This window comes from Nannobrachium achirus (assembly GCF_963921795.1).
Source record: "Nannobrachium achirus genome assembly, chromosome: 20".
Taxonomy (NCBI): Eukaryota; Metazoa; Chordata; class Actinopteri; order Myctophiformes; family Myctophidae; genus Nannobrachium; species Nannobrachium achirus.
Window position 1 is genome coordinate 17,250,586 of NC_137827.1, and position 24,711 is coordinate 17,275,296.

At 43.3% G+C, this 24,711-nt stretch overlaps 2 protein-coding genes across 3 annotated transcripts in view; one reads left to right on the forward strand and one right to left on the reverse strand.

The window, feature by feature from the left end:
• dnajc17 (DnaJ (Hsp40) homolog, subfamily C, member 17) overlaps positions 1-24,711 on the forward strand; it is a 337,059-nt gene that overhangs the window by 44,618 nt on the left and 267,730 nt on the right. The gene's annotated exons all lie outside the window — the stretch shown is intronic.
• On the reverse strand, positions 14,514-15,152 carry LOC308305820 (cdc42 effector protein 3; the record flags this gene model as incomplete). The annotated part of the gene is made up of 1 exon (XM_080750699.1): positions 14,514-15,152. One exon carries the CDS (start codon positions 15,150-15,152, stop codon positions 14,514-14,516), a length of 639 nt encoding a protein of 212 aa, XP_080606825.1.

Consider the following 24,711-nt stretch of genomic DNA (forward strand, 5'->3'; position numbering starts at 1 on the left):
TGTACCCAGGGCCCAGAATTTGGTGTGACGCCTCTGACTCAGTCGGTCAGGCCCCCCCATCAGCTCTCTCTCTCCCAGCACACACACCACGGGGCCCACAGCCTGTGCACACTGGGACGTGTCACACTAATCTGTTTTAATGTTATTATGGTAACCGGGTTTGCCTTACAGATATCCCACGCAGATTGCTTCATTGCTTGTGTGGTGCTTTTTTTTTTCCTTCCTTCTTCTCCTCCTTTATTTTCTTTCTTTCTTTTTTTTCTTGGGACCGAAAATGAAAACACGATTATGGCGGGGGTGATTTTCGCATTAGCCGTCAGCGAAAACAACACCGCTCTTTAACCCATTTAGACGGGGTTAGAATTATTTCATGCTTTAACTGCTGCAAAATAGCAGATATACAAGCCACGCTGCGAGCTTGTAGATCTGCTATTTTTGAAAAGTTGTGAAAACGTCTGCCAATCTTTGAATATACTGTATGTATTTTTAAAGTGAACATTTGTAACTAGAAATTTGCTTCTGGGGGGGTCCCTGGAACTAAATATTTTGAGATGGGGTTCTCTGGCCAAATACATAATTTTGGGGGTCCTTGACATGAAAAAGTTTGAGAACCACCGACATACAAACATGTTTTTTTTTGTTTTGTTTTTTTGTTTTTTTCAGAAACCTGTTAGGATTTAGGAGACACTATTCAAAGACTTGGACAAATTCTCACAATTTAAAAAAAAGAAAATCTACAAGTTCGCAGCGTGGCACTCGGTGCCGCGCCGTGAACTTGTAGATCTGCTATTTTTCAATAGTTAAAGAATAAAATATTGCGTAATAATAACAACACCTAACCGGTCTAAATGGGTTAAAAAAATAAAAAGCCCCCCCCCCCCCCCCCCACACACACACCCCCATCTCCACATGACATCATGGGTGATCCAGTGTAGACATCAATATTGTCCCACATCTGGTCCAGTGTCAGCAGAGACGGAGATGGAGAGATGGAGAGCGAAACATAAGAGAATAGACAGGACAGTGCCTTGGAGGTCCCGTCCCGGTTAGTCTGTCTGGAATCCCCAAAAAAGCAGCAGAAACCGTTGCTCCCCAGTGGCGTCAGTTCAGAAAAAGCTAAGGTATGGCAACATGACTGGTGTCTTGCACGCGCGCGAAGCAGTCATGTTGCCATACCTTCGCAACAGGCATGATACATTTATTTTAAGAAGTAAATTTATTTATTTATTTCCCCACGTTTCTATGGTTTCTTGGGCTGGATATGGCAGCCTGGAACGGTTGTTCAAGTGCAGCTAAACTTGGCATGTTAGTAAACGTGCCACAATTAACAATAATGCATTGCACCTGTGCAGTGTGCAGCTGACCTGCGGAACCTGGGAATATATCTTTCTGTCAAGATGGGGAGAATACAAGTGTGGAGAATATAATTATAATACCTTGTTAAAGTGACCATTTTGTTAAATTTTGCATTTGTAGTTATTTTACTGCAATTTGACAACATTATAACCAGCACGGATAGACAAAGAGACATTCATGGCCATACCCTGGACCCAGGGTATGGCAGCTGCATACCCCTTGCCATACCCAATTGACGCGCCCTGGTGAAAACATAAGAGAATAGACAGGACAGTGCCTAGGAGGTCCCGTCCCGGGGAGTCTGTCTGGAATCCCCAGAAAAAAGCAGCAGAAAGCGTCGCTCCCCCTTGTCTGGTCCCTCACAGCCGGCCAGCTGCAATCACATAGGAGCGGCTATAGGGCCTTTAACCTCATCAATCCAGTCCTGGTGTCGATGGGGTTAGGGCCTCGCTGCAGGAAGCCCAGAGACACGCACGTACGCACGCACGTGCACATGAACGCACGCACGCACACACACACACGCATGAACGCGCTCACACAGCTACCCTGCGTTTAACCCATTAAGACCATGACACTGATTCTTCTAAAATCGGTGTTTCTCAAACTTTTAAATGTCAAGGTCTCCCCTTAACTCTGACAGTGTACAAATCCATTTGTACACTGTCAGAGTTAAAGACTTGTATGGGTCCATTTAGACCCCCTTAAAGGAACCCACAGACTCCCTGGAATCCACTTTGAGAAACACTGTTCTAAATCCTGCTCCTTTATCAGTGGTGCTAAAACCTTTTCATGTCAAGGACCCCCACAATTCTATGTATTTGGCCTAAATCTTGCCAAAATTATTTTGTTCCTGGGACCCCCAGAAGCAAAGATTTGAGTTAAACATGTTAGCTTTCAAATATATATATTCAAAGATTTGCACGCATTTTCACGATTAAAAAAAGCACATCTACAAGCTCGCAGCACGGCACAAAGTGGCACGCTGTGAGCTTGTGTATCTGCACTGCCTGAACAACAGCGCCCCTCCCTTAACATGTGTGGTCAGCAACGGTATTAAAGGCTACATACAGACTCAGGCTACATACACGGCCGGCCGCATACACACCCGGCCACGTATAGGAGACGGTGTGACTACCGCTCAAAAACATGGCTAAAATTCAAAATGACTCAGCTGCTTTCCCGGTTTTAATAGATTAATAATGGAGTTTAGGCCTCCTCGTGTGTGACCGACGCGGCGCAGCAACTGCCCCCCCCCCCCCCCCCCCCCCCCCCCCCGAGCGCCACTTGACGATGCATTTGGGGGGTCCAGAGCACTTGCACATCACTCACTCACTTCCACCGAGGCGTAATGGACTTTACACCGTGCCTACGGGACTTTGGGGGAGGCCTGCTGAATAGCTAGCCTACGTGTTCTCGTCTCTGGTTCTACTCTAGCCTTTTACCTCAGAAACGGGACGTCGATGTGGTGTAACGGTACGATCTGTAATATGAACGCTGGTCCACTTTTCCCTGTCTTCCGGATGTTTATGTTCAGAACCAACGCAGAGGGCCCTGGTCAGGGGTGTCGCACCAAATTATGGGCCCTGGGTACAAGGAATGTTCTTCATAGCGGGAGGAGGGGGTTGAACCCATTTAGACTGGGAACCCATTTTTACCCATTATTTTGTGCTTTAGCTATTGAAAAATAGCAGATCTACAAGCTCACTGAGTGACGCGATGCAAGCTCGTAGATCTGCTATTTTTGAAAAATCGTGAAAATGTGTGCAAAGTCTTTGAATATTTCAAACCCTTCTAAGGTTTTTTGAAAAACCTATGTTTCTATGTCAAGTGGTCCTTCAACTTTTCATTGGGATCCCCAAAATGATATGTGTTTGGCCACGGACCCCCATCTCAAAATATTTAGTCCCAGGGACCCCCCCCCCAGAAGCAAATTTTGAGTTACAAATGTTCGCTTAAAAAATACATATATTCAAAGATTTTCACACATTTTCACGACTTTTCACTCGGTGCCGCGCTGTGAGCTTGCATATCTGCTATTTTTCAATAGTTAAAGTATAAAATAATTAAGGCCCCTCCTCCACCTTGGGCCCTATAGTAACTCAGTCCCACTCCCCCCCCCCCCCCTTGTGACACCCCTGAAGCCTGGTCCTCCAGGGTGTGCGTGGGATCGCTCCCTGCGCTCCTGACTTCATTCGGATCCCTCGTATTTGGATAAGGGTTTAGTTTCACCTCCCGAGCGTGCCTTGCTGTTGTGTGTGTCTTTACCCCCTTTCCATAATAAATTCTCATAATGAGAGGTTGTGAAATGTTTTATGAAATACAGTGCCGTAAATCATTGTCATGCGTGTGTATTTTTTAAGTTTTTTTCTCCCCCACCCCCCTCAGCTCTGACTGGCATTGTGCTACATTATATAGTTTCGCATCTCCAGGAAACCTTGAATGAATCATGTGGAGTGAATGAGCTCAAAGTAAAAAAAAAACACAAACAATAAGTTTAATATTAGTTGTGGTTTATGTGGCCTGTAGAAAATATGCAGCCCTCGAATACATTTAAGTGCGGAGGGCTTTGTCGGAGCTGTCCCCGATGAGCTGTAAGTAGTTGCTGCATCACAGGAAGATTTAACATCTGTGTCCGCCTTTAGAGATTCCACAATATGACTAATAATTCATAGCTCACCTCCCACACCGCGCAGACTCCACAGAGCATGGAATCAATATCGAGCCATCTGCAATTGTCCCTGTACAAGTGCAACACTCATGTCTCTGGAAGTGTGATACCGTCGTGAATCACGGCGTTCCTGATTTACGCTTCATATTGAAGTCGGGGATATTGTGTGCATTCCTCCGGCAGATAGGGGTCGAAAGCCTGCTTCTTCCATCCAGAGGCAGAGAGTCATCACGGGCTTGTCACGACATGAACCACATATGTAGCAGATCAGGATATTTCCCGGGGTCGTTTTTTCCAGCGAAGGAGCTTGCTCCTGCAGGAAAAAAAAGATCTCTTAAAGTGTACCTAAAATAGTCTCTCTGGTAGGGATGAACTGTATGCAGCTATGGAGACAGAGGCGTCATAGCGCGGCACCGAGTGCCGCGCTGCGAGGTTGTAGATCTGCTATTTTTGAAAAGTTGTGAAAATGTGTGCAAATCTTTGAATGTGTCTATTTGTATTTTTTAAGTGAACATTTGTAACTGGAACTAAATATTTAGAGATGGGGGTCCGTGGCCAAATACATATCATTTTGGCTGACTGACATAGAAACATAGGTTTTCCAAAAAACCTTAGAAGGATTTGAAATACTCAAAGACTTGTACAAAGGTTCATGATTTTTCCAAAATAGCAGATGTACAAGCTCGCAGCGCGGCACTCGGTGCTGCGCTGTGAGCTTGTATATCTGCTATTTTTCAATAGTTAAAGCACAAAATAATGCGTAATAAATAATGCGTTCCCACTTCCCAGTCTAAATGTCTATTTTAATCCGCCTATGAAGAACATTCATGGGGTGCCCGCAGTGAATCGATGTGTACAGGGCCCAGAATTTGTCTACGGTACCCCTGCATGGAGATGACATATTCGACACTGTGCTGAGCCTTATCCAGGTGGAGATTGGAGGTGGAGAAGTGGCTTGCAGACTTCTGTTCGAGAATGTTTTTTGTTGTTGCAATGAACGAACCACCCCATTGGCGACAGACCAGATTGATCTGGTTGCCTCCTTTTGTCAAGGATTGGCACGTAGGGCTGTCACAATTATTACATAATCGTCTAATCAAATACAATCTTTTCAAAAACAGTAGAAATAGCAGATCTACAAAATGCGACGCGTTGTGAGCTTGTAGATATTTCCACTATCAATGTTATTTTTTAAGTATAAAGTTGTCAAATATGTCATTTCTTTGTATATTTAGTTTATGTGTCATATCTGCAATGTGCAACTTCAAAGCCTACAAGCAAAAGTTATTGTCAACGACAAAAACACAATTCAATTGTTAATCACAATTATTTGAGTGATGGGTGCAGATTCTTAACCACTTTAGACGTCCCTGTTTTGGGTATGTCATTATAGGTGAAGATTTTCTAATACTTTTAGATGTTTCAAAGATCACGAAAATCGCTATTTTCTGGCCAAGTATAAAATAGGGCATGACAAGTGGTTAAACATGCAGCGTGAAAAAAGGGAACATCTGCTGTCACCAAATAACTTAAATGCCTCTTTTTAATGCATAGCAGCAGTCACTCGGTTGAAAGTCTTGAGTGCAGCTAGACAAGGCACTTTTAACGCTAGCCACAGACCGGGTTGGATGTCTACGTGAGAAGAACTGCCTTATAGAAAGAAAACACTCAAGACAAACACTTGGATGTGGGAGAGCGACGTGTTTTCATTTTCTCATTAGACACGGAATGAAATGCATATTGTGATTGTGTCACGTAGCGGACATTTAAATATCTTTTGTGGTTTTTGACTTCGTCCCAAGGTCTCAGCGTACCCCTCGTTCCTCACGTATATTATCGTGCAAAGCGGTGAAGCGATTGTGACTCGGTTTGGCCCCAAACCACTCTTTAAACCCAGAAGAAATGTGTGAATGGATATCAAAGCTCCATAACATAGACCTGACGCTCTACAGAAAGCGTAAACAGTATTCATTTCACAAAAAGACCCCCTTGCGTGTGTGTTGGGGTTGTGGGGGACCCCTTGTGTGTGTGTGTGTGTGTGTGTGTGTGTGTGTGTGTGTGTGTGTGTGTGTGTGTGTGTGTGTGCGTGTGCGTGTGCGTGTGTGCGGGCACCCCCTATGAAATCACGTTGCACATTTCGGTAGCATCAGGTTGAGCGGCCAGATGCCGTTAACAATAAGGACGAGGCATGTCTCAGTTGTCAAAACAAAGATATCTGAAACATTTTTGTAAAAAAATTAAACATCTCATGAAAAGCCACCCACTTTCTTCTGTGAGATGACATGGTTTCTCGGTATTCTGAATGATAGCAAGTTTAGATTTTTTGGTGACGACAAGTGGTACCAGATGTGGTGGGGGAACATTTCACGGTTTTAAGCAATTTAGACCGTGCACGCGTTATTGCGTTCATTTTATGCTTTAGCTAATAAAAATGGCAGATATACAAGCTCACAGCGTGGCACCGAGTGCCGCGCTGCGAGCTTGTAGATCTGCTATTTTTGAAAAATCTTGAAAATGTGTGCAATTCTTTGAATATTTTGACCCGATTCCATAAGTGTCTTCTGAATCCTTTTTGAAAAGGTTTTTTGAAAAAGATGTTTCTATGTCGGCGGTGCTCAAACTTTTTCATGTGAAAGACCCCCAAAATGATATGTATTTGGCCACGGACCCCCATCTCAAAAAAAATATTGTATCTCCATGATTTTTCATCATTTTTCCAAAATAGCAGATCTACAAGTTCGCAGAGTGCCGCGCTATGAGCTTGTATGTCTGCTATTTTTCAATAGTTAAAGCATTCAATAATGCTAGGCCGGCCTAAATGGGTTAAGATCCTTGGCCAGTTTGTGCAGTGCCAAGATAATTTGTCTCCAATTACGGGCCTTTTTCTTCTCACATCGGTTGTGTGAGGCCGGACACTTGTTGAGCTTAACATCATGTGACTCATCATCACGCAGCAGATCATTCATGTCAACGGTCAAGGACTCGTATTGTATAAGATCTATGCTAGAGTACTTTAAAATCACTCTGGCACTAACAGTCAGTGTTGGGAAAGTTTCACTTTCAACATGAACTAGTTCAAGTTCAAGTTCAAAACTTCTAAAATGAACTAGTTCATTTCATAGTTCATAATTCTACATTTTGAACTAAAGTTCATGGTTTCCTAACTTAGTTATTTTTAGTTCTTTTTTTAATACTCTTGGCTAAAATGTCAAATGTATCGTTTTTAGACGTTGCTGCAAGCTATTATTTGTCAAAATTATTGACACAGCCCATATAGAACCACACAGCGATTATTTCATCCAACTTAATACAATACAATACTCTCAATACCAATGTAACGTGTCTTGAATGCCTTCATATAATGAACCAGGGGGCCCATGGCGATTCGCCAGCTGCCAACATTGGACTCTTTCAAGTCCGCACTGAAGAGACACTTATTCACTCAGGCTTTTGGACAATAATGTGTTTTGTTTCTGTTTTGTTAAGCGCCTTGGGTTTTTTGAAAGGCGCTATATAAATCCAAGTTATTATTATTATTATTATTATTATTATCTTTTGAGTGGTGCATATCGCTCCTACTGTACGTTTCACTTTGTGTGTCAGCCCAAAAAGATTATTGCCAAAAAACATATAGCTCATACACATAAAGTAACAAGCAAAAACCGCCACCGGCCTAAAAACGACAGACATCACCACACATAAAGTAACTGACGTCACGGACAGAAAGACCCATATAAGGAGATATGCATGTGTCATGTTTGCGCCGCTCATTTTGCACGGGTGCAATTTTTTTATCATGAGAATTTTTTCTTGTTTGTGCATAATCTTTCCTAAAATAAGGCATTTTAATCGATTTTCTTTTCACTTGGCCATCGTGTACCCTTCCATTTAGACAACATAGTTGCAACACTGTAGCAACAGTCAGTACGTGTCAAATAACAATGTACTAATTAACCCATTCAGAACGGGTACACTATATTGTGTATCATTATTTTATGCTTTAATTATTGAAAAATAGCAGATATACAAGCTCACAGCGTGGCACCGAGTGCCGCGCTGCGAGCTTGTAGATCTGCTATTTTTGAAAAATCTTGAAAATTAGAATTTTGACCCGATTCTATAAGTGTCTTTTGAATCCCTCTAAGAATTTTTGAAAAACCTATGTTTCTATGTCAGCAATCTGGCCAGCCATCGTCAAAGAAAAGGTACTTTTCGCTTAACTGGAGCTCAGTTAGTCTGTTCTTGAGAGACTACTATGTCAGTGGTTCTCAAACCTTTTCATGTGAAGGACCCCAAAATGATATGTATTTGGCCACGGACCCCCATCTCAAAATATGTAGTTCCAGGGACCACCCAGAAGCAAAATCTGAGTTACAAACGTTCGCTTTGAAAATACATATATTCAAAGATTTGCACACATTTTCACGACTTTTTCAAAAATAGCAGATATACAAGCTCACAGCGTGAAAATAATAATACACAAAATGTGTACCCGTTCTAAATGGGTTAAGTACTTGGAAAAGTGTTCTCAGCACTTAGCATAAGTGTTGCTCATTGACATGCCAATATTTTCTGTACTCCCATGAAGGCGATAGGTCATATAAATATATTATAAAAATAGGAGGTGATAGGCTGCGGTTTTTGCCAAGCAATACAATTAACTGGAAATGTTTCCACAACTTTTTGTTTTCTTGACCCCTGCTCGCATTGTGATAGAAATGTGGTTAGCTGATGCTGATGTGGTTTTGTGTGAAAAGAACATTAGAATCTTAATGATGTCAGCCAGTCTTCTTGCATCATAACGATCATAGTGTTTAATCGCCACAGACAGGCCTGGGAAGCATAATGGATGAATGACTTGTTCTTCTGCTTATCAATGTGACATATAGCCTGGAGCACACTTTCCCAGGCTTATCAACGTAACGGCATAAACCTTTTCAGCTCGAGACCCAAAGAGAAATCTGGTGTCTCCCTGGGACCCAAACTTGGAAAAATACATCATGACTTAATCACTTAAAGGACAACTTTAGTTTTTTACAACAAGGGTTCATATTTTAGATTGTAATTAAAGAATATAAAAGATGAGTGTTCAAATTATTTCATTTACTTCTTTCTATTGTTTTAGAGTTTCTTATTACAGTGTTTGGGGGCATGCGTACAAGTGGCTAAATATGTAATTTTACACAGAATAAGCCCATTCCCAAGATACAACGCAACCTTTCATGGTTGGATGTGACTTATGGGGGCTAGAAGTGTTACTGAAAATAGCAATAAAGAAACTGCTGGCTTATTGTGTCTAAAAAGACATATTTAGCCACTTGTACGCATGCCCCAATGCGTACACATGCCCCACATTTTAGCACAGTAAATGCGATAAAACAATAGAACGAAGCAAATGAAAACATTTTAACACTCACTTTTTCTTTTCTCTAATTACAATCTAAAATATGAACCCTGGTTGTAAAAAACCAAAGTTGTCCTTTAAGGAGTAGTTCACCCCCAAAAATGACTTTTTTTCTATTGATTACTCATGCCATAGATACTTGAGTTCAATAATATTTTTGGGTAATTGTCGCATTCCTAAAACAAAACTTTCATTATAGTAAATTTACCCCCGTTGGTTCCGGATGGGGACCCGAATGCATGTACCTGGATGGAGAAACCGTCAGGGTAAATGTACTATAATCACATTTTTGAGCGGTGGTCACACCGTCTCCTATACGTGGCCGTGTGTGTGGGTATGCGTCCGTCTGGCCGTCCGGCCGTCCGGCCGTCCGTGTATGTAGCCTCAAGCCTGCAGTACCTTTTCTGACCACACATGTTACGGGAGGGGCGCTGTTGTTCGCTCTCTCTCACACACACACACACACACACACACACACACACACACACACACACACACAGGGGGGAAGGGTGGGTCAGCATGTGTGGTCAAGTATTATTATTATTATTAACAAACTGAATGTTTTAGGGTCAAATAAATTAGAGTGTGTGAAGAAACTACAGCATTGTAAAGCACACTAACCCCGCTGCACCCACCCAGTAGTGCTGTTGCACAGCCTCCACGACCACCGCTCAGTTCACACGGGTGTGATTTTTGTCTTAGGAATGCAACAAATACAAAGAAATATTATTAAACTCGAGTCTCCATGGCGTGAGTAATCAATAGAAAAAAAGTCATTTTGGGGTGAACAACTCCTTTAAGCCCTATTTATGTATGCATTGTGTAGGTGTAGTGAGATTGTATACTATCAGCATTTACAAAAATAAAATAATAATGACAAATGATTATTATTATTATTATAGAAAGGATATTTACCCACGACCCATAAAAAACAGGCCTGTGACCTTATGGGTCAAACATCCCTATGTATGGGAAGGACACGGTTGACAAAGTTCAGACACACCCTAGTTAGCCATTGATCGGCCACCTCCCTTGCACCTCCCATGCTCCCTTTTTCTATGTGGTTAGTTAGTCTGTTCTTGAGAGACTACAATGTCAGTGGTTCTCAAACCTTTTTCATGTGAAGGACCCCTTTAAAAAAATATTCATATCTCAAAATATTATAGTTCCAGGGACCACCCAGAAGCAAAATCTGAGTTACAAACGTTGACTTTGAAAATACATATTTTCAAAGATTTGCACAGATTTTCACGACTTTTTCCAAAAATAGCAGATCTACAAGCTCGCAGCGCGGCACTCGGTGCCGCGCTGTGAGCTTGTATATCTGCTATTTTCCACTGGTTAAGGCATTCAATAGTGGTTGACTTGTGACTCAGCATAATGACCTCACCGCTACCCCAGCAGCAGTGCTTGCAACAAGTAATTCCCTGTAATACCTGTAGCCTCAAAATGAAACCTTGCTACTCGAGACATGCCTGTCTAATTTTAGGCTTGTATGCCTCTCGGCTTGGCACGTAATCGAGTGCCGTTTGTCTCCTCATATGACTCGCAGAAACTCTGCGAGGTATTAGGTAAGTGACGGACGAGGCACTCGCTGTGGCTCCTGACTTGCCAGAAAACCAAACAAACGTCCGTCCATCATTGTACGTAAACAGTTCTTTTTGTACAAACTCCATAAAAAATGTTGACGCGAGCAATTCTATCCCCAAAACCGCCAACATTGGAATTTCTTTCCTTTTTTTCCCCCCTCCTTTCCTTTACTTCCCAAAAATATGACACGGTACATATTTTCCCTAGAAGAATGTTTCACAACGTGTTATTGTCATAAAGCATACAATAAACTTGAGGCAATGACAAGCAAAAGTTTTGAAAGAGAGATGCCTAGAAAAGACATACTGTACAGTACAGACGTACCCACAAACACAGCTATGTGTATTTGGTTGTACTCAGCAAGTACTAAATCTATTGCTAGACGTGTGTGTGTGTGTGTGTGTGTGTGTGTGTGTGTGTCTATTAGGGATGGGACGATAAGCGATATTATCATTTATCGTGGTAAAAAACACTCACAATAATCCTATCGTGGAGATTAAGTTTATCGTGATATCGTCCTCCGTCATGCACAGGGATCAATTCACCTTTTATTTGCCGAGCTGCATATCCGGCACCACTTAAACCCTCTGTAATTGGTAAAACATACTTATAATATACGTACTTGATATAATCTTTTTTCACTCTCTATCAAATGTCTTTTCCAAAAAATAGCCAATCTAGACCTGCTATTTTCTTGGCAAATGTTCCGCCCCAGGATAATGGATGTTGGGGATATTTTGATTATCGCGATAATATCGTAAATCGCGATATCTTTGGCCACAACAATCGTTATTTGACATTTTCGTATCGTCCCATCCCTAGTGTGTGTGGTGGATGAGGACTGGATGGGAGAGTAGGTTCAGGAATGAGAGTGTTTCTGGCTTTAACCCCCATAAGCCTCTCCCGACACCCCCCTGGCTCGGGCACGGCCCGGGACCCCGGTCTAGTTCTGGGTGAGAGAGAGAGAGAGAGAGAGAGAGAGAGAGAGCCCCGGGCTGGCTAACGGTGCAGGGGGGCACGGATCTGTAGTACGTGAGCAGAGGCACTTTGCGTGTGTGCGCAGCAGCTCACGGTTTCTGTCTGGTATGTGGGCATGTGTATGTATCTTTCATGCGTGTGTGTCAGCGGCGTGTTGATTCAGCAGGTAGTGTTTAAACCCTCATCAGAGGTCTTGCTATAGTAATAGATGTCAAACACACACACGCACGCACGCGCACACACACACACACCCACACACGGCACGCACGCACACACGCACGGACGCACGCACGCACGCACGCACACACACGCACAGAGAGAGAGAGCCCCCCTGCACATGTGGAAGTATCAAATTACTCCTTACCACTTTCCCTCTCTTGCGCCACTCACCAGAACATTGGCCTCCGATTTACAGCTAAGAAAACAGGCCTTGCCTGGCATTTCTTTTTTTTTATATATTTTTTTATTCCTGAGGTCTTAAGACCTGCGGCCTGGTTTGGGTTGCAGTTAGGGGATGGGACGATATGATAATTTCACATCACGATTATTGTAACAAAGGAAAAATCTCGATTTACGATGTTATCATGATAATCAAAATCCATTATCCTGGGGCGGAACATTTGCCAAGCTCTGCAGATCTACAAGCACACAACGCGTCACAACGTGACGCGTTGTGAGCTTGTAGATCGGCTATTTTTTGACAAAGACATTTGATAGAGAGTGAAAAAAAAGACTGTATCAAGTATGTATATTAAGTACCTTTTATCAATTATAGAGGGTTTAAGTGGTACCGGATATATAAAATAAAAGGTGAATTGATCGGGAGCGTTTCGCTGTTTCTACGCGTCGTCTTTTCAAAATGATGGTCGTTCGAAAGAGCGAGATTTTACCGAACTGATCCCAGTGCATGACGGAGGACGATATCGCGACAAATTAAATCTCCACGATAACGATTTCCGTGAGTGTTTTTCATCACGATAAACGATAATATCGCATATCGTCCCATCCCTAGTTGCAGTCCGACCTGCCACTATACTTGGCTGCCTTTTATTGGAAGCAGAGCTAAGTGTTTGTTTTCACTGTGTTGTTGGGAAGGAGAGATGGGGGGTACCTCGGTGTACCTTCAGAGCGGGGCCTCTGGGCTCTGCGATGCGTGCGGAGGAGAAATTGCCTTTTGCACACAATGGAATAGCAAGGAGCCAAGGCATCACAGCTGAAAGGACCTTGGGAGTTTAGTCACAGCTTCTCTTGAACATAATGCTCTTACGTCCTAACACAATCATCCTGATTGCTTTGCTGAGGGGTTTGGGCTGTGGGAAAAGGATATCGTCGTTGTCGGGTGGAAACCTTGTATGTCCAAAACCATTTATTTTGTATTTATCATTTTTAAAATGATTTAAACTAGTGAAAACAGCCGATCTACAAGCACACAACGCCTCGCACCGCGAGGCGTTGTGTGCTTGCAGATCTGCTGTTTTCACTACTTTTGTGCGACTGCCTTGTATGAAGCAGGGCTTTGCTTTGCGAAAAGATTTACAAATTTGAAACTTGGAGATACGAGGTTTCTGCCCGACAGTGACGATATTTGTGCGTGTTTGTGTATGTGGTTGGGGGTGGGGCGGGGGTGTCTTAGCGATAGGAAGAAAGGAAAGAGAGAAGCTGAATATCTTTTTTTTTGGGCCGTGATATAAGACAGCTAGTCAATGATTAACTTTTCAGTGATTTCATCACCTGTGGAACAGGTAATGCTAGAAGAACATTAACTTTTACATCTTTGTCGGTACATGGTTTTGACAGTGAATATGTAATCGTACATTTCCAGCTCGAAGGGTTAAACTTTAACTTTAACCCTTCAATCGGGATTATGTCAGGGTTGGATCATTAACAGTAGACTGTCTGGGCCATTTCATTCACACTGCCATAGAACCACTTCAATGAATTGACTGTTTTTAGACAGAACTGTTGTGTTACAATGTATGTATATAGAACATGCACAGAAGTTTGCTGAGATGACCAGTCATATATTAATAGTATATGACTTATACTTTGGAAGCATTTAGATGACAGCTTAAGAACTCTTTAAAGTCTCTTTCCGGTATATTGGTTTTACCAGTGCCGGAGAGTTACAGTACATTCCATAAAACTGTTAGTCATACAGTTGTGTCATTCGCTACTGCTTGCTATCCATTGCAGATGGTAGCATGTTGATGAAGTCACTGTATCCTCAGCAAATATACTGTATTGTGTATCCACATGTATTTTGACAATAACAGTTGCTCCCAATCAGGGGATATCAGGTTGTCCATAACCTGACTGTATTGTTTTTCCCAGAGCGCGAGTAAGAGAAGTTTATGCTGGATCACATCTGCAACTTGCATTCTATCATAATTCTCTTATTAAAGCCATGTATTAAAGGTCGACACACCGGACCCCGTCGCTCAACGAAAACAACGTATCGCCAACTGTCGGTAGTATAAAGTTTAAGTATAAATTAAGCACCAGGCTTGGCTCTTGGTCCTAATGATGGAGCTTGTCCATCACCTGTAGAACATCATCCAGGATGGACGGGCCCAGGTCCAGGCTAAACGAGAGGCTGCTGTCCTCCTCCTCCTCCTCCTCCTGCCTGCCCGCTGCGTCCTCGGGGCAGGTGGCCGTGGAGTCCCCGTCCCTCCCCGAGCTCAGACTCCCCCGGCCGGGGCTGTGGCTCTGTTGGGGGCCGGCGTTGGCCCTGATGTGAGGGAAAACCACCTCCACCACCGCCTCCTCCTCGCCCGCAGCGTCCTCGCTGTCCAGCAGGGGCAGGGAGTGGCTCATCTTCTTGACCCTGCTCCGCCGGCCGGCCGCCCAGTCGGGGCTGTCCTCCGGGTCCTCCGCCTCGTCCAGGTTGAGCCGGGGCGGTTTGGGCGGCGGCGAGCAGGCGAGGAAGAGGTTCTGCTCGCTCTGGGAGCTCTGCAGCAGCAGGCTGTGGCCCATCTTCAGGAAGGACAGGTCTCCGAAGCTGTCGGCGTGCGCGTCGTTGCCGATGTGCGACACGTGGCGGAAGTCGGCCAGCGGCAGGCTGATCATGTTGACGGACAGGACCTCCCTGCGCTTGGAGCTCCTCCCCGACCAGCGGCCCGACGGCGGCTTGCGGTACAACGACGTCCGCAGCGGCATCTCGGCAAGGCCCCGTTCAATCGTCCTTATCGGAAACTCTTGAGAGGTTGTTGTTCGGGGGGGAGGGAAACCCGCAGAATGAGGGGAGGTCTGGAAACAAAGCTTTCCAGAGTGAAACAACTGTTTGGGAATGAAACAGAAAAAAAAGAAAGTTATTGTAACACGCCTGAGTTCAGGGTCATGTTAACCCATTTAGGCATAGAATTATTGAATGCTTTAACCAGTGAAAAATAGCAGATATACAAGCTCACAGCGCGGCACCGAGTGCCGCGCTGTGAGCTTGTAGATCTGCTATTTTTTAAAAAGTTGTGAAAATGTGTGTAAATCTTTGAATATATGTTTGAGAACCACTGACATAGTAGTCTCTCAAGAACAGACTAACTGAGCTCCAGTTAAGTGAAAAGAACTTTTCTTTGACGATGGCTAGCCAGATTGCTGACATAGAAACATAGGTTTTTCCAAAAAGTCTTAGAAGGATTCAAAAGACACTTATAGAATCGGGTCAAAATTCAAATTTTCACGATTTTCCAAAAATAGCAGATCTACAAGCTCGCAGCGCGGCACTCGGTGCCGCGCTGTGAGCTTGTATATCTGCTATTTTTCAGTAGTTAAAGCATAAAATAACGATACACCATAATGTGTACCCGTTCTGAATGGATTAATCACTTGAGACCTACAGTATAGTATTTGTACAATGAATAGTGAAAACAGACAATCTACAAGCTCACATGTGCATGTAAATGACCCAAACAGGGGACGCCAGGTTGAAACGTAGTTAAGAGAGAAAGCAAATCTTCCATCAACACCACATCATCAATCTGTTTACTGATTGCGCAGGTTCAACTCTCATCGTGCTAGAGGACGAGGAGATGGAAAAAAAATGCTCTGTTTGTTCCTAGTGTGTTCCAGCCCCAGATGTAACTCTTTCAGGACATATCAGTCAAGTCAACATGAACAGGCAGCCATTGTTTAGAGAATGCACCTGCTCCGGCTCGACCTTTGGATTCATGTAATGCAGCATTATTTGGCTGCCGGGAGATTTTCCAAACGCGTGCTCCGAAGCATTCAATTGAAAAATGTTTATTTTTCAAATCCCTACTATTTCCCCATAAACGCAGGTGTGGTCTGCTTCATGTCCTCCAAAGGAGGTCATTTAATATACTTGTAGCTTCCACTACACCACCAAATCATGAGTACCAGTGGTGTAAAGTAACTATGTAGATTTACTTAAGTAATGTACTTAAGTACACTTTTGAGTTATTTGTACTTTACTTGAGTGTTTCCAATTCCCAATAGTGTTTCCAATTCCCAATCTTTTTACTTCTACTCCACTATATCTCAGATCCAAATATTGTACTTTTACTCCACTACATTTATTTGAAAACGTTAGTTACTAGTTACTTTGCTGGTATATATTATACTATTATAAGAGATACATAAACCACTTTAGCCCGATTTTATACCTTGGCTATTTGAAAATAGCCGATCTACAAGTTTTTTGTCCGCTGCATGCAGATTCATATCCTGTGTTTATTACATATTTTATTGTCCTCCACATTGGTGTTGTTTTTCTTAGCCAACATGTCATATTTTTACTTTGGAATTCAAACAGAATCATTTCTAATGTTTTTGTCACTTTTTGTTGTCACTATTTAAGTTATTCAGTCTTCCAACAGATATGTGGGAGTCAATACATTTATACTAGTTAGTTATTTGGCTGTGGCGTTAGCGACGTGACACAACATGACCGAATTATACTGAAATAAACAACTAATAATGATAACAATAATGAACCTTTTTGTATAAAAGAAAGTATCGTTGAAAGCAGATATAATAAGAACTATTTAATGCAAACAAGGTTTATAAATGTCATTACGATTTGCCTTAAAACGTATTTAACTTAAAATTTTAAAAAATATATTTTACTATTCAAACTACCGAGGAATATTGAAATTACAGGTTGAAGGAAATTAGTACTTGCCCACTGCAGTTTGCACGCTCGAAGTCTTTTTTTTTGTGTGTGTAGTAGTGTGTAGTGTGGTTCCAGTAATTTCGTGTTTCGTGAGGTGTAATCATTTTCATTGAGTAACACAGAACTCTATTCATCAACGTTGGCATGTCAATTGGACAATCTCCGTGGTCTCTGTGATTTTTACAGTCTCCACAACAGCGTTTTGCCCACATTAGCCCATTTAGGTCTAGAATTATTGAATGCTTTAACCAGTGAAAAATAGCAGATATACAAGCTCACAGCACGGCACCGAGTGCCGCGCTGTGAGCTTGTAGATCTGCTATTTTTGAAAAAGTTGTGAAAATGTGTGCAAATCTTTGAATATATGTCTTTTCAAAGCGAACGTTTGTAACTCAAATTTTGCTTCTGGGTGGTCCCTGGAACTAGATATTTTGACATGGGGGTCCATGGCCAAATAAATATCAGTTTGGGGGTCCTTCACATGAAAAGGTTTGAGAACCACTGACATAGTAGTCTCTCAAGAACAGACTAACTGAGCTCCATTTAAGTGAAAAGGGCCTTTTCTTTGACGATGGCTGGCCAGATTGCTGACATAGAAACATAGGGTTTTTTCAAAAAACCTTAGAAGGATTCAAAAGACACTTATAGAATCGTGTCAAAATTCAAATTTTCACAATTTTTCAAAAATAGCAGATCTACAAGCTCGCAGCGCGGCACTCGGTGCCGCGCTGTGAGCTTGTATATCTGCTATTTTTCAATAGTTAAAGCATAAAATAATAATACACAATATGTGTACCCGTTCTAAATGGGTTAGATCTGTGTTCGTGACTTGAAACACTCACTCTGTAAATTTGTAATGCACTACGGCAAACATGTTTTGTTGGCTTGTAAAGGGTTTTATCGGCACTTTAGTAACAGCGGGAGATTGAGGAGTGTGGACACAACAGCATTCCTTTCCAAACATGTCAGTTTGGCCAGGGAAGAGTTGCTAGAATTTCATCCATGAGGATCGTGTTCAGGAAACATTCCCGTGTCCAAGTCAGAATTATTAAAGAAGCCCAGTAATAGAGCTTGGCCAAGAAACCTTGTTTTTTTTTTAAATACTCCTCCTCTACACTGCTTAAATCTGTAAGACAAACCTTCCACCTTTTAGACAAACATTATACAGAACCTACCTGCCCAGTCTTGTCCAAAATTGTAAGCAACGAAGTACGCCTTCAAAGTGGAAGACATTTAAGTATTTTTTCAGGCAGTCTTTTTTTCTTATCAAGGTATAGATGAGAGAAACGTACGTTAAGATTGATTAGCTTGTTCTTCTTACCTGTGTCCTCGTCGTTGGACCCACACAACAACAACGCGTCTGTGACAGAGAGTTAGGCTGGGACTGGTGGTGACTGCACACCCTGACGAGCTCCTCTTGACATGATGGGGCTTGTTCAACCAACCGCCAGCAGAGATGATTCCACAGTCATTCCTGACAAAGGGAAATGGGAGTCTATTCGAGTTACGTCTTCCTCAAATAAAATAATAATCATCAATCAGTTCTTAAATTTCAAGACGCTGCCGCAGACCTTTCTAGCCACCAGGAGTTGTGTACGACATGCTATTTAGCCGTTATTCCTTTGAAGACGGACACCCTCTGCGTAATATGATCTCTGATCTCCATCTATTGCAACAAGGTTTTCCTTTTTTCTCACTGTGTGATCCAGCTAGAGTTGCCACACTCCAATCTCCAGCAGGTGTGTCTGATATGAGGTGAAAGTCTGGTTGAACTGAGAGAGGATTGGCCAGGTGAGGTCAGCAAGGCTGTCAGCAGAACGACAAAACCCTCTCCAGGTAGAGCCGTAGTGTCCTCCCCCTCCCCCTTTCATTTCCAGCTTTACCTAGCGTGTTTGTTTGCCATGGGATGATGTCATCCTCCTTGCCGTGCGAGTTGCCCTTTGAGTCATAGGTGGTAAAAGTAGGTCCTGCTGGCTGGGGGGAGATGAGGGCAGAACAGGGGCTGTCGTCCCCCGCTGATTTACAGCCTGTGATGCAGGGAAAAAGATGGAACTGAAACAACAACCTAGAGAACGTGCAACCAAAAATTCCATGGATACAGAGCGATGTGCGTGTTGAAGACAGAGGGAGAGAGACGCTTAGAGTAAATAGCTTAGGGGGTGTTTGGCTTTGGCTGGGCTTGTGTCTGAGCGTGCGTGCCTGTGTGTACGTTTGAGATCATGTGTGTATACGAACGGAGGGGAGCAGGGGGTTAAACTAATCCCTAATCTCCATGTCATTGTCTCTCTACTCTGCCCGATTTCCTGATTTCCTGCCCTCTGTTGACTTGTCTAACCCACCGGTAGGCCGACCCACTCCCACGCAGGCCCTTCTGCCTGACTGGAAGCCTATAGCGTTCGCGGCCCCCCGGTCTAGGGATAGGACGATGTGAAAATGTCGTATCGCGATTATTGTGACAAAAGAAATCACGATTTACGATATTATCGTGATAATCAAAATCCATTATCCTGGGGTGGAACATTTGCCCCAAAAAAAATAACAGTTGCGACGCGTTGGGACTGGGAGCTTGTAGATCGGCTATTTTTTGGCAAAGACATTTGATAGTGTGAAAAAAAGACTGTATCAAGTACGTATATTATACATACCTTTTACCAATTATAGAGGGTTTAAGTGGTACCGGATATGCAGCTCGGCACATAAAAGGTGAATTGATCCCAGTGCATGACGGAGGACGATATCACGATAAATTAAATCGCCACGATACGATTATCTTGAGTGTTTTTTATCACGATAAACGATAATATTAGCCTGCTTCCAGACCATAGACCCCGCCCACTCTCAGAGTGGACTCTTTCTCTGGTCTGGAGCTGAGTACATGAATCTGCATTTATTTTCGGCTGCTCCAATGAGCGGGGGGTGGGGGTGGGTCTAACGAATATCCAATCCGCGCAGCAGTTGAAACGATTCAAACGAAGTTCACACACACAGGCAGGCTGAGGAAGGCACACACACACACGCGCGCGCTGATTTCACCAAGCTGTTAATGTAGATTACATGTTTCTGGTCGCAGTTCTGTGTGGAAGCAGTCATTGGCACAGACAGAGACACACACAATCACGCACACACTCCGCGACCGTGCGTCGCGTCCACCGTACGTCTCGATCACCGTGCGTCGTGATCACTCACGCTCGCAAAAAAATCCCTCCCCTGTAAATCGCTCAGAATAGGGCACAGTTTCAGACTACTGCGTGAGCTGAGTCTGAGATCAGGCTACGATAATATCGCTTATCGTCCCATCCCTACTCCGCAGGCCCTTCTGCCTGACTGGAAGCCTATAGCGTTCGCGCCCCCTGGTCACCCACAGACATGTATGAGCAGGCTAAAAGCAAAAGTCGAGTTGCACAAGAGACGAGTAACTTGTTGCATTTCCAATTCTCACGCCTCCAGCATGTTGTCTTTTCCCGCTGGAATGCCACACCACGACTGTAATGGAAATGGACTTGGAAGTTGATGCATTCCTTTCTGCCGTACAGAAATGGCTTTTTGCAGAGCGATACGCTACAATAATGTGCATTTTTGCGTTCGCACGATGATGCATGCTTGATTCTACGACCCGAAATGTACTTTGAACCCTTTTTTTGAATGGATCTATCCTGTATCCTTCGTCTTAAATCTTGAGAGCACATTAACAAGCAGCAGTGCCGCTGCGGCTGTCTCTCTCTCTCTCTCTCTCTCTCTCTCTCTCTCTCTGTCCGCTGAGTCTCACAAGGAACATCGTGTTCCAGCAGAAAGGCGGACGGGACGACAGGTCATGGCCCCCCCCCTGTCCCCAGAGTCTAGACAGCGACGGCTCCCTTTTGGTCCTTTGAGGTCGAGCATCCTTGGTGCGAGGGAGTGGTGGACGAATCCATCGCCGCTTGCAGCGCTTTCAAACAGAGCCAATAAACAATAGGCCTGCCGCCTGGCCCTCTCCTGCACTTTCTTCCGTGCACTCCCAGAACGCCAGAGCGGGCCCTGCAATACCAGACGCAAATTACTCACGCAAATGAAATTATCATAACATTTATCCAAGACTGGAACAGAGCTTTTTCTTTCTTTTTTTTTTTCTCAACATCTCCCTTCAACTATTTCATTTAAATCCCACCCCCACCCCCTTTCCGACCTTCCACCGCAAAGCTGTTGTTTTGTTTCTAAAGGCAGCCATGGTTTCATGCTAGCGGGTAATCAGGGGTGAACGAGTGTTATCTGCGGTTCCTGTGGAGCGACCTCGCGGGACCTGCAGTTTGACCGGAGCGGTGGAGGCGGCCGGGGTTGTTCTCTCGTGTTTGCGTTGTCATGCTACATGGCCTGCGGGGCCCTGCGCGCCTGGCTCTATATCCCTCTGCCCCTGACCAGAGCGGGTACTGTGGTCAGTGCTGCTATGCAGGGCCTGAAACCTAGGATGCTGCAAGTCGAGGGCTTTCTTTTCTGTGTGTGTGTGTGTGTGTGTGTGTGTGTGTGTGTGTGTGTGTGTGTGTGTGTGTGTGTGTGTGTGTGTGTGTGTGTGTGTGTGTGTGTGTGTGTGTGTGTACTTACAGTATATTAATATACTTACGAGGGCCACATTTTGAACAATAGACATTGCAAGGACAATTTTCCTGGTCCTCATAAGAGTTGGTCTTACAATTTGGGCTGTCATGATTATGACATTTTACATGACGATTGTCAATTGTCACTCAAATAATTGCGATTGTCATTGACAATTACATTCCTGTTTTGCACATGGCAGATATGACACACAACCTAAATATACAAAGAAATTACTTACATATTTGACAACTTTATACTTGAAAAAGAACCTTGATAGTGGAAATAGCCGATCTACAAGCTCAGAACGCGTCGCATGTGAGCATGTAGATCGGCTATTTCCACTATTTTTGAAAATGTTTGAAAATATGAAAAATGTTCAACATGTAAACGATTATGACGATTATGACAAAATAATTGCGATTGTGTCAAATAATGGCGATTAGACGATTATGTAACAATTGTGACAGCCCTACTTACAATTAGCTATTCAGGTTGGGATTAGGATGAGGCGTTTGCAGGCTAGGTTAAGGGTAGTTTTGCCAGATTTATACTGCCTGATTATTAATGATTCATTTATTAATTGAAATTGCAGAACAAGCTTTCAAGGTGAGCTTGTTAGATCATCTATTTTCAGCTTTGGGGTTAGGGTAAAGAAAATGCAAAAAAAAAAAAAAAGAAAGAAAGAAATGGCATTCATAAAATCCTCGCCCTAGAATATGTCCTCTTAAGTATAGTAATACAAATGTGTGTGTGTGTGTGTGTTGTTGTTGTAGGATAAAAAGTGTTTCCAGATACTGCTTTGACTGGCGCTAGAAGCCCAAACTGAGGCTTTAGTGGATATTCTTATGGGCCTTTGTTGTGTTTTCTGTAGCGTTTCCTGGTCTCGAGGCACTAAGTCAGCAGTGTCTAGTCTAGTTTTTACAGCAGGCATTGTCTCTGTCCCCTCATATGAAAAACATTGTTGGTCGTAACAAAAGTAGACTACGGTATATAATGCTGTGCTTATGTCAAGTTGCACATATGTGGAGGATAAGACATAAAGGTTTGAAGTCGGTTCATTCTGCACAATCCTCTGCCTGTCTGGCCCTAAAGAATTCTCCCAGTATTTACTTTTTTATCGGTAACGTGTCCTTGGTTCGAACTCCCTTTGGTCCAACCACCTAACCTTAACCCTAACCCTAACCTCAGTAAAACTATGCCTAAACCTAACCTTAACCCTAACCCTAACCTCAGTAAAACTAACGCTGGTGAGTAGCTAACCTGCCGACGCTGGTGAGTAGCTAACCTGCGGACGCTGGTGAGTAGCTAACCTGCGGACGCTGGTGAGTAGCTAACCTGCCGACGCTGGTGAGTAGCTAACCTGCCGACGCTGGTGAGTAGCTAACCTGCCGACGCTGGTGAGTAGCTAACCTGCCGACGCTGGTGAGTAGCTAACCTGCCGACGCTGGTGAGTAGCTAACCTGCCGACGCTGGTGAGTAGCTAACCTGCCGACGCTGGTGAGTAGCTAACCTGCCGACGCTGGTGAGTAGCTAACCTGCCGACGCTGGTGAGTAGCTAACCTGCCGACGCTGGTGAGTACGGTGTTCGGACCAACGGGAGTTCGAACCATGGGGCAGTCCCCTTTTTATCACCAAATGTAATCGTTTCCAGCACCACCACCACTGCCCCTCACTGGTCACTTCTTTCCCCCTGACAGCGAGGCGTTTCACCAGGAGAGCTATAAGCACGTGACGAGCTATAAGCGTGATCTCCCATACCCCGCTGAACCAGTACCCCAGCCAATCAGCACAGGGTCACCGGTCCAGGAGCGGTCACTAGTGCAAGGGCAAGGGCCGCTTTGGGAAATTGAACCCAGGTTGCAGGTGTGTTAACACAGGCTCTCAACCTTTTCAGGCCGCGACCCCCAAAAGAATCCTTTTTTAACTGGGGACCCCCCCTACCCTACGAGCACTAAGAGTTGAGGCATTACATTTTGTATAACACAGTTCTATTGTGAAAATAGCAGATCTACATACTCACAACGCCTCGCAACGAGGCGTTGTGAGCATGTAGATCTGCTATTTTCAAAATTTCTGCCTCTAATATTTGACAATTTGAGCAATGTTTAACATGTCATTTTAGAGGTATTAAAAAGTCCTTAAATTGTCACTTAAAAATGTCCAGATACCCTCTATACACTTAAACATTATGTTGGTTTGTTTAATGTTGAAAGAGAAAACAATGTTGCACATTAAGTTGATCATTTGGGGACTTTACTTTCCATTTTTGTTACTTCTTCTCCACTACAATTACAGCACTTGACAGCTTTAGTTACTTTTCACTTTGCAGATTTATTATTAAATATTAATACAAAACCTACAGTAATGTGGCGTGTTGTATTTCTGCTATTTTCTGAAAATGAATTCATTTTAATTTGGTACTTTACATTATAGGCTAATAATAACACAAATTACTATTATATTTTTTATATATTTGTTTGTTTTCACACATTTAAAAAAATATCCCAATGTGTGTTGAGCTTGAAGATGGGCTATTTTCACTATTTTTCAATACATTTTAAAGTATGAAATAAAGGGGTTAAACTTGTTATTTGGCATTAGGCAATATAAATAATCGGTGACAGTGTGATAAGAGTGATAACACATGTTGTAGATGCTATAAAGACGCATAAAGTACAGTATGTATACAGGGCGTGCCTATTGTGATTTTGACTTGCTCGTGCCTTGGGCACAAGTGTGTGCGTGCGTGCGTGCGTGCGTGTATAGTGTGCTTGACCTGAAAACCCCACCCTCGGCAAGGCCAAAGGCCGATCAAATTCACACTGATTGGATCATGCAACGTCTCACACTGTCTCATTGCAAACAAAGCATTGCAACATAATCATCTGATTCCTTAAAGATACAGATAATAACTTGTATAACTATCTTCAAGAGAGTGTATCTGATTTAAACTGATGTGTGTCTGTGTGTCATTTGAATCAGTGTTGTTTTTGACAGCAAATTTTGATTTTGTTTTAG